General features: G+C 35.6%; 1 protein-coding gene across 2 annotated transcripts in view; it reads left to right on the top strand.

Moving 5' to 3' along the window:
• LOC150101570 (uncharacterized) overlaps positions 1–18,575 on the top strand; it is a 138,251-nt gene that overhangs the window by 52,661 nt on the left and 67,015 nt on the right. The window contains exon 4 of one of the 2 annotated variants that reach the window (XM_090400752.1): positions 5,459–5,633. In XM_090400752.1, the coding sequence (XP_090256878.1) occupies positions 5,459–5,633 (175 nt within the window). Of the gene's footprint in view, positions 1–5,455; positions 5,634–18,575 lie in introns of both variants that reach the window. The other variant, XM_090400751.1, reaches the window with a different exon arrangement.

The following is an 18,575-nucleotide window of genomic DNA, read 5'->3' as shown; positions in this document are numbered from 1 at the left end:
TTTAGTCTACAGTTTGCCTGCAAAAGCTGCTCAACTTTAATTTTTTAAAACTTTTTTTTAATACCCTCTTGCATATGGTTTTTTCAGTGTGATATTCATTTTTATCCTTTTAAAATTGAGTGATGTCACTTTTAATTTCAAATCCTCTGTATACTTATATCTTGGATCAACTTGAAGATATCTATCAACAATGACAATCAATGAGTTGCAACTTCTTCAACTGAACTTATGCACATCTTTGTACTGGTGGAACATGGTGTTAGTAATGACTAGTCCATATCTTGAGCAGAAATTCAGCAAATATGTAATGTTATTATTAGCTTTGTCCTTTTCTCCAAATTTTTCCAAAATGTTCCTGTATGCTTGGCAGAATTCGTTTTCAACTCTGCTGTTGACGGAAAGAATCCTTAAAACCATTTGATAAAACGTGGATTTAATGTTTTAATTCTTTCTGTAAAAGTTCATCTGAAGAACATGAAGAATGAGCACAATGTTTTCCAAAATCTTAATGGTTCTAGCCTTTTGACTAGAAAATTGACTGAATTTAGTTCTTACATTAGTTACTTAGGTGGCACATTTTGTTAAATGCAATGAATAAAATAAATTTAATAATATTTTAATACAGTCTTATCACTATTAATACATATATCCTTGATTAAATAATTAAATATCAAATAAAGTTAAAGGTAGTTATATGAATATTAAATTGTTTATTTGCTGTTCTATGATCCTGTACTGAAGATGCCTATGAAATTAGGTGAAAATTTTACATTAAATAATTTTTTTATGTGAGTTTTCCCTTTGTTATATTTTTTATTATCCCAACTCGTATTCCATTATTGAAACAAGTCCTATCTATGAGCTTTGTGTGCTATCATTCTCCTAATGCCACACCACCCATTCTGATTTTCTTTATTTAAATATTAATTTTCTCCATCCCAACCTTTTTAGTAGTGAGGTCATCTTACTTGGAGATCTTAATATTCACAACTCCAGTTGGCTTTCCTTTTGCAACTACACATAGCTTAAACAGATAGAGATGCTAAGAAATTGGCTATTACCATCACCAATGATCTTACACAAATTTTTTGTCTGCTAGAATACCACATAATCCTTGACCCTTCTCAGTATAGTGGATGTTGTTTGTCCTCTAGGCCATTCAGACCATGATCTAGTTGATTTCTTCTTCTACAAAGAAACACAGAGTCACTCATCCTCATGTTATCTGATGTAAAAATGTCAAGCAGGATGATCTTGACCTGTCTCATTTCCTTGGTAGGATTATTATTTTCAGCTTTCTGATCCAAACATTTGCAATGATTAAGACTATTACACTTTTTATATAATCTTTATCAAGTAGCTTTATTTTATCCTCCTACATGTTTCGCCAATCTGTTTCTATCGGCATCCTCAGGGAATACAAACTGGTAAGCTAAAATGAAGGTTACAGACTAGGTTATAACCGATGGTTCTAAATCGTACAAAAAATTGGTATTGTGTGTGACAATGTGCATGTCTCGTTAACGTGATTTATTCGTAATGGCTCATGACGTAATTGTTATGAAAGTTCATTTCTTTGATGTTTAATGATCTGATAAAAGTTTTCCAAATTTCTGGTAAAATTAGACCTTGATTCTTGTTTAGATTTTCAGTTTTACGGACGACTGTAGCTGCTTCTTTAAAGGTTCTTGAATGGTAGTTATCTTCTATGTATGGCATAAGGCTCTTATCCCACTCAATGTGATGGTTAGTAGAGGCAAAGTGGCATGAAAGGCCTGAAATGTCTTGTCTGTTATTTCTGACATATCCTATGTGTTCTTTCTTTCTCGTTTCAAAGCTTCTAGAGGTCTGACCTATGTAACTAATACCACATGAGCAAGGTATATTATATACTCCAGAGTACTTGTAGAATGGGTGGGGATCTTTCGGTGATCTTAAAAATTTCCGAATAGTATTGATTGGTTTGAATGCCACTCTGATCCTATGTGGTTTTAAAAGGTTAGCTAATTTTTTGGAAAGGTTGTTGACAAAAGGAATCGTAATTGTGCTGATATATTGGACGTCCTCACGTTGTCGATGTGGTATATCAGTAAAGAGAACCTTGTTATGGAGTCTTTTTGGGTAACCATTTAAAGAAAGTTCTCTAGATATTGTGGTTAATTCCATTAGTAGGTCATCCTTGTCTGTCATATACTGCATAGCTCTTTTCTTGAGACTATGGATAATGCTAAGTTTCTGAGATATGTGATGAGCTGAATTTAACATAATGAACATTTGCAATGATTGTTGTTTCATTGAAACAAATTCATGTTTTTTGGTCTCTTGCCAAAAACTATTGGCCATGACTTTTGTGCAACACTGCTTCCACCTCATGCACTGAGATAGTTTTATTGCATTACCTACAAGAAAAGTCATTCCTGACTTATTTTCCCATCAGTTCTGCTTACATAGGTGACCTAAGCAAATGTTCTACTATTCTAGATATGTTGCATTTAATACTTTCTTTGATTTCGAGAAAGAGATAAGAATTTTGTCCAGACTGGATAACAAAGGTTCTTGGTCGTAATGGCATTTTTCTAAAGGTTTGTGCTCTAGTGTTGACTACAGTTCTCTGTTGCCTTTTTTTTTAATCTCTGCCTGTTCCACTGGTATCTATCCTGCACCCTGGAAATTAGTTTACCTTGTCCTAAGGACAATAATTTTTTGCCATCAAATTATTGTTCAGCATCATGCACTTCATTTCTTTCTAAAGTAATGGAGAAAACCATTAACACTCAACGTCTGCACTATCTTGGTATCTCCCTAAAAATTGACAGTAATTGAACTCAACATCATATTCAAATTTAAACTGACAGTAATCAAATTCACTATGAATTTGATTACTGTCAGTCATTAGGGAATTTTAATTGATCATTTGATGAATCTCAAGTGCTTGCTCCTGATGTCTCTAAGGCTTTGATTGGGTTTGGCACAAAGGCCTATTAAGTAAGCTCCTATCATATAGCCCATCTTCTGTTTTCTGCAACTGAGTTGCTGGCTTTCTATCTGGATGCACTTTGAATATGATGTTGGGTTGAAATCCTTATCCTCAGACTTTGCAGTTATATATTTTTATTTGGAATGTTATTTGGAAGAATATATTTATATTCTTCCAAATAACCTTGGCCTCCTTCTCTAGTTGATTGTTAAATGAAATATACTCTTCATCCGAAAAACTATATTCTTCCTCTATAACTCATTTTTAGGAATGTTAGTCAAGTAAGTAATATTTATTATCCTACTAGTTTCACTGATTTTGCTATCGGCATCTTCAGGGATACAATTGGTAAGCGATATGAAAGTAACAGACTAGGTTTTAACTGGCAATTCTAATTCATACCAAATTAGTACTGTGCGTGAGACAATACGTGTGTCGCGGGTACATGATTTATTTGTTGGGAGACATAATGTAATTGGTGTGAAAGTTAATTTCTTTGGTGTTTAATGATCTAATTAAAGTTTTCCAAATATCCAGTAGGATTAGATCTTGATTCTTATTTAGGTTTCCTGTTAAACAGGCAACTATAGCAGCTTCTTTGAACCTTCAAGGAAGCTGCTATAGTCGCCCATTTAACAGGATACCTAAATAAGAATCAAGGTCTAATCCTACCGGATATTTGGAAAACTTTAATTAGATCATTACACACCAAAGATGTCAGTTAAAACCTAGTCTGTTCTTTCATATCGCTTACCAATTGTATCCCTGAAGATGCCGATAGCAAAATCAGTGAAACTAGTAGGATAATAAATATTACTTGCTTGACTAACATTCCTAAAAATGAGTTATAGTTTCTAATACAAGTAGTCAAGAAAAAAAGCCGCACTATATTCTTCCTCATTTGATAAGCTGTGTACTACACAGATTGACAAATCATCTTCCAGCATTTCAACTTGTGCAATCCTAAATGCTGTTCCTCAGATCATTCTAAAACAAGATTCTGATAACATTGTTAATTTTAGTACTATTTAAATTGAACACAGTTTATTTCTTGCGAAAATAACTCTCCCCCTTTTTTTTCCAGTCTTACTTTTGACAATATCCAAATCTCCAATCTAGATGAGATTTCTTCTTTTTAGAATAATTCTAATTTCTGCTCTTTCTTGGCATAAACATATTGCAAGTATGACTTTCTTGCAATCCAAAAAAAGTGAAAAAAGAAAAAGGTTCTCTTTCTCTCAAGGTATTATTTTACCTCTGGATAGCTATTAATTCTCTTCTAGTTGCAAATTCAACCATTAAATACTATTCTCACATTTGGAGTGGCATCCCTAAGAGCTCTCTAAGAATATTTTAACTCTGTACTGAAGAAAGTCATTATTAAATTGTTTAATAACTCATCTTTTACCAATTCATTCACTCTTTCACATAATGATCAGTTTCTGCTGCTTGCATTTTCTATAAATATTTCCATTGTCTTTAATCAGAATAGGCATAGAAAATACTCCCACTCGCTTCTAAATCTATCAAAAACATATGCATCAACTATTCAACATGTCTTGACAATTTAATTTCAGACTCATAGAACAAATTTTCTTCCTTTTTATTCATTCCTTCTAAAATAGTATAATCCATTAGTCTTCAAATGTTAACAAATTTCTTCTTTCTCCAACTATCTACCTATCAGCTGTACGTACTATAGTTGAACAACTGCAAGAGTATGGGATTATCATTTTAAAAAAAAAAATATATATATATTTTGTATACAGTACAGTATGAAGAGTATATAAATCAGAAAGTATGGTCTCCTGAAACTGCAATTCATAAAGTGTACCAAATTAACAAAGTTTTTATTAATTATCAATTGTTTATGTTAATTTGAATGAAAAAAAAATGATTACACACTGATTTGAGTTGATTTTCACAGTGTTATTTTTTAATCACTATTTCTTGTTTTCCTAATGGTACTGTCATTTTGATAGTGTCAGGAATACTGTTAATAATAAAGCCAGTTTTAAAATTTTCTCTGTCTTATTCCATAATTGCCATTATGGAAAAAAGAAAATACAGACATACACACACACACACACACATATATATATATATATATATATATATACACACACACACACACACACACACACACACTTACATACATAGGGAAATAAAAAAAAAAAACATCTCAAAACAACAGCAAATCTTTAAAGACAGAATTTTGCATTGAAAAAAAAAAAAATTGAAATACTACATAAGGTTATATTGAAACTTTACATAAGGTTATATTGAATTCTAAAAGAGCCAGCCAAGGCTAGCTGACTATGCATTCTCCCATGAAAAATGAAGTGTTAACTAGTCAGTTAATTTTTCTCTTGCATCCTACAGCACTATAAGTAACTTACATGATTCTGTAGTATTAAGAATTGCCAAAAAATAATAAAAGAATTCTGTCTTAAATAACTTAAAAAATTTTTTTTTCAGCAGAGATTTGTGGCATACTAGTGAAAAAACTAATGCACAAGCAGAAAAACAAAAGCAACTATATAAATCCAAAATTCTGCTTGATGAATCTCATTTAGTTCAAAAGAAACGTGATGATCCACAGAAATTAGCAAGAACCATTTTTGTGGGCAATTTACCAATTAGCACTTGCAGAAAGGTATGTGATGTTTAAATACGATTTATAATTCTGTATTTGCAATTTAAATTTCTGTACTTTTAATGTCACTGAAATTGAAAGTATGGCATCATAAAAACTTCACTCAATAGAGTTATTGTTTGTTTCACTGAGATAGCCTTAAAAATGAAATCACTGGGTATTCAGTGATTTTATGATTTTTCTGTGCAATTCAGGCAGTTCACGAATGTATGTTTTACAATAAATTGTACCAAAACAAACAAACAAAAAAAAAATTGACATTCCATCAAAGTTAATAATTTATAAAAATGAGCCTATCTGATGCTGAAGGGATGTGATATACAGTCATGCAAGATTCCATCTGATCATAGTAGGCTATACAACCCAACATGAACATGTTAAAAGTAGATTCAGATCTTTTTGAAACATTCTTCAGAGGACAGATCCATTTCTTTTACAATTAGCCCTTTTAGACAGTAAATCAATTTAAATGCCATGCGTTAAGAACATAAGAAAGTCTTCTCATGACTTTTGTTTAGCTAGTTTTACAAAGTGTTTAGCTTTCTTACATTTGTCTCTGTATTCTCTAAGAACACAAGCTGACTTTTTTGCCAGGAACTTTTGATATGATTTCTTTTCTTTCACTGCTTGTTTAACTTCCTGTGTCCACCATGGAGTTCTGATTTTTCTATCCTTGCACACAACCTCACCACATGCCTCTCTGGCTGAATCAATCAGGGTTTTCTTCAAGGCTTGCCATTGAATTTCCAAGGTTTAGTTCCAGTTCTCAAACTCTTTCATTTTTTCTTCAATAATCTTTGTGTATTTTAGTCTATAGTTCACATCTGAGAGCTGCTCAACTTTTGTTTGCTTTAAAGCTTTCTTACATGTTATTTTTTTTTCAGTATGAAATTCAATTTTATCCTGCTCAAGACTAAATGGTGATCACTTCCAATTTCAAATCCTCTCTACACTCTGGTTTCCTGTACCAGGGAGAAAATGTCATTATCAACAATAACATAGTCAATGAGACTTTTCTTATTTCTTGCCTCTTCTCTCCTTGTGAATTTGTGCACATTTTTATGTTGGAACATAGTGTTAGTAATAACCAGTCATGAGCAAAAATCCAACAAGTATATGCCATTATTATTAGTTTGGCTCTTTTCTCCAAATTTTCCCAAAATTATTTTTGTATGTCTGACAATCATTTCCTACTCTGCTATTTAGATCCCCAACAAGGACCAACTTTTCCTTTTTCATTGTGTCAGTTGCTTTCTCTAAAGCCTCAAAAAATTCCTCCACTTCTACCTTAGTAGAAGCTTCTGTGGAACATAGGCACAAATAAGTCTCATTGTCCAGTTCCCCATTCTGATATTTGCCCACATCACACTATTTGAGACTGCCTTCCATTCAAGAAGACTAGCCTTGTATGTTGTGTTGACTACTATGGCTACTCCTTCTTTTCCTTGATTGTCATTGCCTGAATATAATATTTTGTATTTATTGCTCAGAAAGATCTCACCAGTTTTTGCCTTTTTTTTGTTTCAATCACCCCTATCATGTTGACCTGGTACTTATCCAATTCCTCAGCTAGCTCCATTTCTTTGCCATTCAGGCTTCGTATGTTGATAACACCGATCCTGAACTCGGATGCTGAGTTGGGGTGGGTTTTAGGATTTGTTTCAGTAGCTGAGTTTTCGCTGTTTGCTGTGGTTCCCTTCCGAAAACAACAAGGGCCTTGTTTAACTGGGCAATGCCCCAGCCATCATGAAATTCTGTTATGTTGTACCATCATTTTATGTTTTGGTTTAACCAATAAGAATACAATTGGGTCGGCTAAATCCCAAATAGCCATCCCATCCTCATTCGTTCAGTATCCAGGTAGATACCTAACAGGGTGCATCACGAGAAGGTGAGAATTGGACATTAGGTCAAATACCCTGGTCACTTCTCTGCATTCCTTTAAAGGCTATGTGGAGGTCTCCTCTCAGTTATATAGCTTTGATTCTTAAGCATCCTTATATATAAAATAATATATATTCCTTAAAAATTACCTTGAAGCCTAGAGGGCATTTGTTGGCTTAGTCAGGTATAAACTGAAAGGACAGTTTTACATTTGTGCTAATATTGCCATGAAATAGACATTGTAGAAAGTCTACTTCATCAAGAACTTAAGTGCTAAACATCATATAAAAGAAAATGTAGCCTGATAATGGTAGGATGATTCCAACTAATTCCAATTATCAGGCAGAACCTTGAAATACCTTATTATTAAATTAATATCTTAGAGGTATTCACTATAGGATAGTAATACTTGTTAAAAAAAGTGCAGAGGTGGGCAGCAAACAGAAAGCTTTCTCTTTGGACCAAAATACCATCTTGGGGTGGGGGGAAGGACTTATTTTGTGAAGTTTGCATATCAAGCAGGTTTTGTATTCCCATAGTCCTCAAGTAAAGTTTGTAATGAAAATTACACATCTAATAAACTAATCTTGAAGTGATTTTTTTTTCATCACTTTATCTTTCAGACTTCATCATCAAATTCCTGATATGTACCTTCAAGGGGTGTACAGGATATGATAGTACTACATGAAAAATTTACGTCATTACTAACTTCCTATCTACAATTTTCCTCCAAATCAGTCTGACTCCAACATTATTGTCTAAAAAATTTCCATATTCTAAGGCACTTTTTACTGTATTAATCCACCTATATCTTGGTCTTCCTCTGGGTCTTTTTCTTGACAACATGGCAGAGAACACTTGTTTTGCTAATCTTTCCTCTCACATTCTGTTTAAGTGACCTTACCAATTGAGATTAGCTCTCCTAACACATGCTGACAATGTCAAATTCTTTCTTAATATCATCGACATTAATATGATATTGCCATGGATGCCATCTAATCTTTCTCAGGACTCTCATATCTGTGGTCTCTTGTCTTTGGTCAAGTGTTTTACTTCTGACTCAGCTCCCAGATACATAAGTTAAAACTGGTTTGAATACTGTCTTGTATACAGCTAATTTAGTGTTCCGACTAATTTCTCTCTTATTCCATATGAATTTATTCATATGGAATAAGAGAGAAACTCCTACCATACCAGCTTTGTTGATTCTGTTGTCTATTTCCATATTTAATTTACCATCTTCACTAAAAATCGTGATTAAGTAGCTGAAATGTTTTACTTGTTACACAGGTTCCCCGTTCAAAACACAGTTAACATTTTCATCAATTCTACCTATTTTCATTGTCTTTGTCTTTTTTATGCTGTCTTTCATACCATATCTGTTACAACAGTTATTCAATTTAGGCAGGGAATCTTGCAAACTTGTAGCGGATTTAATTAGAAGTATAACATTGTTCACGTAAAGCAAAGAGCTGACATTAACATCTCCAATTCTGATATGTTTAATACCACTTTCCTTCATAATGTGATCCATATAGATAATGAATAACAGAAGGGGTAATGTACATCCTTCTCTTACACCAGATTTAACATTAAACCATCTTCCTGTACTTCCATCAATTCTAACTGCTGACTTACAACTCAAATAAAGATCAAGTATTGCTTGATATAATGCCCCATTGACACCATATAACTAGCGTATTGAATAGCTTCTCTCTTGGTACCTAGTCCTATGCCTTTTCCAGATCGACAAAACTTAAATACTGATCTTTGTTATATTCCCATGCTTTCTCAACTATTTGTCGTAAAGGGAAGATCTGATCCTGACAGCCTCTTTTTGGCCTGAATCCAGCTTGTTCTTCACCAAGCTTCTCTTCCACAAACTTTCTCAACTGTTTCTGAAGTATACTTGCATAGATCTTTCAGGAACACTCAGTAGGGAAATACCTCTGTAATTCTCACATTCAGTTTTATTTCCCTTTTTATATATGGGTACTATTAGAGCTCTACTCCAATCATTGGGAATTCGTCCCTCTGTCCAGGCTTTCTGAATTATGCAGTGCAACCACTGTAAGATTTTTATACCACCATACTTCAGCATTTCTGGTCGAATATCATCTACTCCTGCTGCCTTTCCACATATCAAGCCTGATGGCTTTTTCTACTTCAAGTATAGATATGTATTCCTGACTGTATGCCTGTTGAGTGTTTTTTTACGACTGTGCTATCACTGCTTGTTTCATTTAGCAATTTTTTGAAGTAATTACTCCATACTTCAAGGATATCTTTTTTCTCCTGTTTTCATGTCACCTTTATCATCTCTAACTTCTTTTACAGCACTCTTTCCTCCATTTCTAAGCTTCTTCAACAACCTCCAGAATATCTTACCACCTTCTTGATATTTATTTTCTATATTCTTGCCAAAGTCCTCCCATGACTTTTGTTTAGCTAGTTTTACACAGTCTTTAGCTTTCTTACATTTGTTTCTGTATTCTCTAAGAGCAAAAGCTGACTTATTTGCCAGGAACGTTTGTTATGTTTTCTTCTTTTCCTTCACTGCCTCTTTAACTTCCCGTGTCCACAATGGAGTTATGATTTTTCTATCCTTGCAGATTACCTCACCACATGCCTCTCTCGCTGAATCTCCAAGGTTTGTTTCCTGTTCTCAAACTCTTTTATTTTTTCTTCAATAATCATTGTGTATTTTAGTCTACAGTTCACATCTGAGAGCTGCTCAACTTTTATTCGCTTCAAAACTTTCTTACGTGTTATTCTTTTCAATATGGAATTCAGTTTTATCCTGCTCAAGACTAAATAGTGATCACTTCCAATTTCAAATCCTCTGTACAGTCTGGTGTCCTGCACCAGGGAGAAAACATCACTATCAACAATAACATAGTCAATGACACTTTTCTTATTCCTTGCCTCTTCTCTCCATGTGAATTTGTGCACATTTTTATGTTGGAACATGGTGTTATTAATAACCAGTCCATGTCCTGAGCAGAAATCCAACAGTCATTTGCCATTATTATTAGCTTTGCTCTTTTCTCAGAATTTTCCCAAAATATTTTTGAATGACAATCTTTTCCTACTCTGCTATTTAGATCCTCAACAAGGACCAACTTTTCCTTTTTCATTGTGTCAGTTGCTTTTTCTAAAGCCTCAAAAAAATTCCTCCACTTCTACCTTAGTAGAACCTTCTTTGGGTCATTGGCACAAATAAGTCTCATTGTCCAATTCCCCATTCTGATATTTGCCCACATCACTCTACTTGAGATGGCCTGCCATTCAAGAAGATTTGCCTCATATTTTGTGTTGAATACTATGGCTACTCCTTCTTTTCCTTGATTGTCATTTCCTGAGTATAACATTTTGTATTTATTGCTCAGAAATATATCACCAGTTTTTGCCTTTTTTTGTTTCAGTCACCCCTATTATGTCGATCTGGTACTTATCTAATTCTTCAGCTAGCTCCATTTCTTTGCCATTTGTTTAACTGGGCAACGCCCCAGCCGGCATGAAATTTTGTCATGCTGTACCATCATTTTCTCTTTCAGACTTGGATTGTTGAAAGTAATAAACATTTAAAAAATTTAAAAATTGCTTTTAAAGCATTTAAATTTGCATATGCAACTGTCCAGGAAAATTAATATCTTATGCATACAAATACATTCAAAATATGACTGCCATGCTGATAATCTGCAGGCTCTCCTGCTGCCAAAACTACTTGTTTTCAGTGTAGCATGAACTTTAAGATTTTCGAATGCTGTATCTATCATCTTGCAAATCCTACACGAAGTGATCCCAATGACATGCTGTACCACATCATCAGAATTGCTTCTTCCTGTAAATCTGCAAGTGTTTTTTTGGCTGGAATATTCAAATATCACATCTCTTGATCCAAATAATCTAGGGATATTATGTAGGATTCCAATTTAGTGAATTCAGCTGGAAATAAATTGAGACTGCATAATTTTATTGACGAAATTAAGTTATTTTGGCACTTTATTCTTTAGGTGGATTTTTTCCCCCCTCCACTGGCATCCTATTAATTATGACAGATGGTTCTGGAAATGTGTCATGGTACATTATCCTGATGGAATACACCTAATACTATCAGGGATGATTGTCACTGGAAATGTGAAGAAGTGGTGTACCTGATCAGCCACACTGCATCGGTACTTTCTAACATTCGTAGCATAGTCCACAGGTATCCAGAATGTCTTGGCTCCTTTCAGACCATAAAGTGATGCATAGTAGATTATTATTATTATTTTATTTTTTTTGGTGAAGCTAGTGAATGTGTAAATTTAATTATGTAGGACTATTCTAGTGCTATCTTGTATGCCACCTTGAAGATACATAGGCAGGAATCAATGAAGTTGACTGTAAGCAAATTCACAGAACAACTTGAAAATGACAAATTTTATTGATTAGATATGTAACATCCAGCACTGTTATAATGCATATCTCTTTGGCCAGACCAGTATTATAATTAGCAATTCCCCTTCCATTTCCTTCTGTAATTAAAAGAATGCCAATCTCTGAATTTCAGTTGTTTCGAGTAATGCTAGCTAATTAAAGTTTTAAGTAGCTAGTAGCCTGTGCATTTCACTCTCCTCTTCAGCTGATCCTGATCTTTAGCAACACCATCTATGTATTTTGTGCTGTAAATGTCTATTTTGCACCAAGCCTCTGTAGCTCAGTCAGTTTCGATGATGCTCTTTGGTTGGAAAAACATGGATTCAAATCCCATCTAGAATGCAAAGAACTTTTATCAGGGCTTTTCAACTTAAGGTGAGTTAGCCAGCCTAATACAGAGGTAGAGGGTTTTCCCCCTCCTGGAAACTCGGGTTTTTCATCCCTCAGAACAGTCAAACCGGCCATTAGAACACACGCAATGAACATATGATACACTACCTATAGGAAATTACAGTTGTACCCCCTGACAAGAGACCATAAAATCAAGCAATAAACCAATGAACAAATAGTTCAGCGGCACCCACAGCAGTTTACTGGTTAAGGGACCCTCCCAATTCAGGCACCAGTTATGGGATCAAAAAAAAATTTTTTTTTTTGCACCAAATAGCCTTAAACCATTTGCCTGTATTACTAATATTGTCACTGCTATTTTCACTCCCTACTTGGATTCCTCTCTAGTCATTAGCAGTACTTCCCACCTTCCTTCATTATTTTGCCTTGCCTTTATTTCTGATGCATGTGGCATTAGTAAACATGCACTGCAATTGACCACCATAGAGCAGTGTGATGAGAATAAGGATATATGATATTAACTTAGTTCTTTCTTTTTTCACCTCTTCCAATGATTCTTACATGTCTTCTCTCATTACCTTGATTACCTTGATGGACCTGTGGTTTCAGTCCAGATTTCTCCATGACTGCAGGTCGTAAAGAGTCCAGCTATTCCTGTCTTGGGCCTTTCTTCTCCATTTTCTTCCAACTTTCTTAATCATTGGGTCTTCCCACCTTACGGCTGGTCTTCCAGGTTTCCTTTTGGTATATCTCGGATACCAGTTTGTAACTCTGACTGTCCATCTGTTGTCTCTCGTTCTGGCGAGATGTCCTGCCTATCTTCTTTTGCTGTTGTAAATTGTTTTTATTACTATTATTACTATTATTACGGGAAACTCCAGGGAGTCATTAGACTCATTGAGGGAGGCCCCAAATCATATTCATCACAACTATTTGACATTCATACAGTATCTATCATACCTCGCCTTAAACTCATTCACTGTCACAGCATCCACCACAGACTCAGGGAGCACATTCCACTCATTCACTACTCTAAAAGTAAAGAACCCAGCTCTAACACCTTTACTAACCACACTTTTGCCCAGTTTCCATGGATGTCCCCTAGTCCTCCCACAACCAGCCCTGTTCTCAAAAATATCTTCTGAATTAATTTTATAGAAACCCTTCAGTAATTTGAATGTCTCAATCATATCTCCCCTCCTCCGCCTATCAACCAATTTTTGCAACCCACAAATCCTCAACCTGTTCTCATACGGTTCATTCCACAGACCTGCTATCATCTTGGTCACTCGCCTCTGGATCCTCTCCACCTCCTCCCCATCAAGAAGAAACCTAGGTGACCAAATCTGAGCACAGTAGTCTAGATGGGGTCTTATCAAGGCTCGATACAGAGGAACAATAACCTGCTTGTCTCTCTTGTCAACGTATTCTTCAGCAACCAAGTCATTTGATGAGCTGTTTTGGTCACTTTTGCAATGTGTCCCCTAAATTTCAATTCCTTATCTACCAACACTCCTAAATCTCGTGCCTCATCAATTTCCTGGAGCACGGTTCCACCAATGCAGTAAACTGCCGCCAATCTTTTCACCCCAAAATGCATAACCTTACATTTTGCCACATTAAACTGACATCCATTCTCCTTAGCCCAGACCTCCAATCTATCCAAATCATCCTGCAAAATTTTGACGTCATCTGCATTCACTATTGCCCTACCCAACTTCGCATCATCCGCAAACAAATGAACTGTTCCTCTCAGATCATTTCCTATATCATTTATGAACAAATTAAACAGCAGTGGTCCAAGAACAGATCCTTGTGGCACACCACTAGTCACAGGCCGTCTTGTGGACTCTACTCCCGAGTAAACCACTCTCTGATATCTCTCCGTCAACCACCCTCCTATCCATCTCACCAACCCTATGTCCATTCCCATATGCTGCAATTTACTGATTATAATTCCATGTGGAATCCTGTCAAAGGCCTTGGCAAGGTCCAGTAGAATCACTGTAAACCCATTACCCTTATCCAGTTCAGCCGTCACTGTGTTATAATACGTGAGCAAGTTACTGAGGCATGACCTACCCTTCACAAAACCATGCTGTCCCCGATACAGTATCCCATTTTCTTCTATCCAATCTTGCATTTTCCTCTTGACTATTTTCTCTAAGACCTTGACAATGATTCCTGATATGCTAATCGGTCGGTAATTCACAACAGCAGTCCTGGAACCACCTTTATGCAGTGGAACTATTTTCCCCTCTTTCCACCCGCTCGGGACTAACCCAGACCCGAGACTCAAATTAAACAAAATGGTCAAGGGTACTGACAATTCTTTAGCTGCTTCTCGTACAACACGAGCTGGTATACCATCCAATCCCACAGATGTATTGACATTGAGGTTATGCAATAGACTACTCACCTCCACTTCATTAACTACAATTCCTGTATAATCTACTGGTTTATTCGTTTCTGCAATGTCACCACCTGGATGATATACTTTTGCAAAGTGCTCACTCAGTAACTCAACTATCTCAACTGATTCAGTTACCTCCCTACCATTGGCATTCTTTAAAATCAATCTGCCATGCACATTTTTCCTTTTACTTGCTACATATCTAAAAAACTGTTTAGGATTCTCTTTAGCCTGCATGACCAATGTTCTTTCGTAATCCTTTTTTGCTTTTCTTACCACACTCGTCACCCTTCTGGCCTGCGCTTTATACCGTTCATGTGCCTGCCTGTCACCCTTCTCCTTAAATTCCCTCCGTAGTTGTTTCTTTTTTTGCAACTCAAGCTTAATGGTGTTATTCATCCATTTAACCCCTACTTGATTTATTATTCGGACTCTAGGTATACAGTCAGCCATTGCTTCATGCAAGCACTTCTTAACTACCTCCCATGCACTATCAACTTCTAGTCCTTGCAGTTGTACATGCCATGGCACTGAACCAATCAAACTCCTAAGCTTGTCATACTTTCCAGCCCGATAATTTCACATGTACCCTGTCTTAATTGAAAATTCTACACCTTTAGCCACCTCCCAAGTTAAGACCCTATGATCACTCTCACCGATTGGTGGCAATGTGGTCATATTTGTTACAGCCAAATCCTCAGATGTAATTACTAGGTCAAGCACTCTCTGTCCCCTAGTATTTTCCATTACATGCTGTCGCAGATAGTTATCCCTTAATAACCGCATAAAATCCAGTTCCTTCCTCCCGTGTGTCCTCTCCTCACTCCAATCAATGCGACCATAGTTGAAATCTCCCATAATAATCACCCTCCTTCCACCCATTTCTTCTATTTGCTTGTGCATACTGTCACCACCATCTTTTCTATCACCTGGTCTATAGCAGCACCCAATTGTATATTTAGTTCTGCTAGCCACAATCTCACACCAAATGGCCTCAAATGTGCTCTTTTCTCTATCCTGCAATTCAACTTCTATTCTCCTTGGTTGGAGTTCATCAGCTATCATCAACAATACTCCTCCCCCCATTTTATTCTCTCTGTCATTCCTGAACACACTATACCCATCACATTCAATCCCACTAGTTATATCATCTACAGTCAGCCATGTTTCACTAATACCTATAACCTGTGGTCTGGAAGTGCCAACCATGGCCAAAAACTCTTCCTTCTTGTTCCTAATACTCCTAGTATTAGTGTACATGAATTTAAGACCCCCATTAGCCCCAACCCTACCTTGATGCCTTATATTAACTATCCCACTCAGATTTGTTGTCCTTATTTGCTCTGGCATATTATATTCATTCTTACATTCAACTGCCTCCATAAGGACTGTATCTCTACTCCCCCCCCCTAACAAATCTAGTTTCCCTGAATTTGCACATCCACTACATTCAGCAACACTTTCTCAAGTCTTCTTACACCGTAACCATTCAAATGCAAGCCATCCATCATATATAGATCCTTTTGCCCATCAAACTCACTCCACACATCCACAAATTCCACACCACTCATCATACATAACCCACGCATAAAGTCATTTGCAATTATAGCCCTCCTTTTAAACATTTCACTGTCATACCGTGGCAAAAGACTAATCATTCTAACTCTCTCACTCTTTTCTTTTGCTACCTCAAACAATTCATTCAGGTCTATAATCATTTCCATTTTATCTCCTTTCAAATCATTCGTACCTGCCACAACAATCATTTCTTTCACCCTTTCCTTTTGCTCTCTAATAGACACAGTTACATCCTTTATGGTCGCACCAGGTTGGTACGATTTTGTCAATTTATTATATCTGTGAGTCCAGACTTCTTCCTGATTTCTGTGTGTCTTACGTGGTCTATTTTGTATATATTGCATATTCTTCTTTCTATTGCACATTGAGTTGTTATTAAGCTTTGTTCTTCTTTTAAAGTTGTGTTCCATGTTTCACTGCCATAAGTTAATACTGGTAAGATGTGACTATTGAAAAGCTGGGCTCTTATATCTATATGTTTTGGTTGGTAATTGTTGATTTTATTTTGTTGAAGACTATCCAAGCAGCTCTTTTTCTCCTTGCTATTTCATTTGATATATCATTATTCATTTTTATGGACTGGCCGAGGTCGATGTATTCTTCAACTTTTTTGATGGTGTGAGATTCTAGAGTGATTGTATGATCTTTACAGGTATTTGTTTTTCATCCATCTTGTTTTGTCAGGGTGTATTTCCAATCCAATTTTTTGGCAGTTTTGGCTTATGTTATTCAGCATTGATTCTAAGAGTATGGGTGAGTGAGATATTAATACCATATCATCGGCGAATAATAGGATATTTAATGTTTCACCATCAATGTTTATTCAATCTTTCATGTCAATTTTTTGAATGATGCTGTCCAGAGTAGATGTGAAGAGATTAAGTGATAAGACATCACCCTGACGTACTCCTCTACTTAAGTTAATTTTAATTGGGTAATTGAAAAGGGTGATATTTGTTGTGCTTTCTTTGTAGATATCTTTTATGAGTTGGATATATGCTTTTTCTACGCCTTGTTCTATTAAAGCTTGGAATACTGCATTATGCTCAACAGTGTCAAATACCTTTTTAAAATCTATGAAAAGAAGACAAAGTGGGATCTGGTATTCTCTGCATCTTTCTGTTAGCTGAGTAATAATTTGAATGTGATCTATTGTTGAAAAGCCTTTTTTGAAACCAGCCTGTTCTTTGCAGCTATTTTTATTGATGGAGGTTTGTATTCGGTTTAGGATGACGCTGGCAAATATTTTATGTGTGTGTGCTAATAGACAGATAGGTCTGTAGTTACTGATGTCTTCTTTATTACCTTTTTTATGCAGAATTATGGTCTTTGATGTTTTCCATTCAGTAGGTACTTTCCTTAATTGGGTAAACCTTTCTGCTAGAGCTTTAAAGAGTATTTGTCCACCCATTTTTAATTCATCAGATTTTATACCGTCACTGATGATCGGTCATTTTTCATATGGTGGATAGCCTTTTTTATTTCTTCAGGTAGGACAGATGGTATTTCCAGATTTTCCAAATTTTCGTCTGGTACTGGAGCTGTGATTACTTGTTTAGACAAGTAAAGGTTCTCATAAAACAATTTTATTTTTTCCATTTCACCTCTGTTTGTGTGTCTGTTTCCTTGATTGTTTATGAAGGCTGATGGTAGTGGTTGCTTTAGATTTATTTCTTTTTCTATTTTTTTTAGGCTACTGCGGAGCCTAGCTGCTTCTGCCAATTTTGTTGTTCTATATATGTTATAGTCGTCTTTGATATTCTGTCTTCTCTCATATTATACTTATTTTCTTTCAAGTCCCAACCAGCACAGTCATATCATGATGTTTGCATCCAGAACACATGCTTTCATTGTTCAGTCATTTAGCATTGCAATTTTGATTTATTTATTTTTTTTTTTTCTAGTTGTAAGCTTAAACTATTTATTTTTAACGCCAAAGAGCCTGTAAGTGTTTATCTTCTCATATCATAGCACAGCTGGCTGGCTGTGCAGTTGTTCAGCAATTCCATCCCAGTGGAATTGCTGAACAATACTCTGTAATATTTTACGCTTTTCTGCCATTTTCCCTCATTTTTCCCTCTTTGTATTCCATTTTCCAGCCTTACCCCTCTTGATACATGCGTTTTCAATTTCTTCAGCCACTTAGCATTATGAATCACATACCATTCTTGAAATTTCTACATTATATTACACTTTTTCTTCTGCTTTCATATTAGATTTCACATTCTCTCTCTCTCTCTCTCTCTCTCTCTCTCTCTCTCTCTCTCTCTCTCTCTCACACACACACACACACA

This window comes from Typopeltis vanoorti, chromosome 11, assembly GCF_054136105.1.
Source record: "Typopeltis vanoorti isolate ZY-2024b chromosome 11, IOZ_Tvanoo_1.0, whole genome shotgun sequence".
NCBI classification, from domain to species: Eukaryota; Metazoa; Arthropoda; class Arachnida; order Uropygi; family Thelyphonidae; genus Typopeltis; species Typopeltis vanoorti.
Note: the sequence above shows the minus strand (reverse complement) of the source record. Positions and strands in the feature narration are given on the sequence as shown.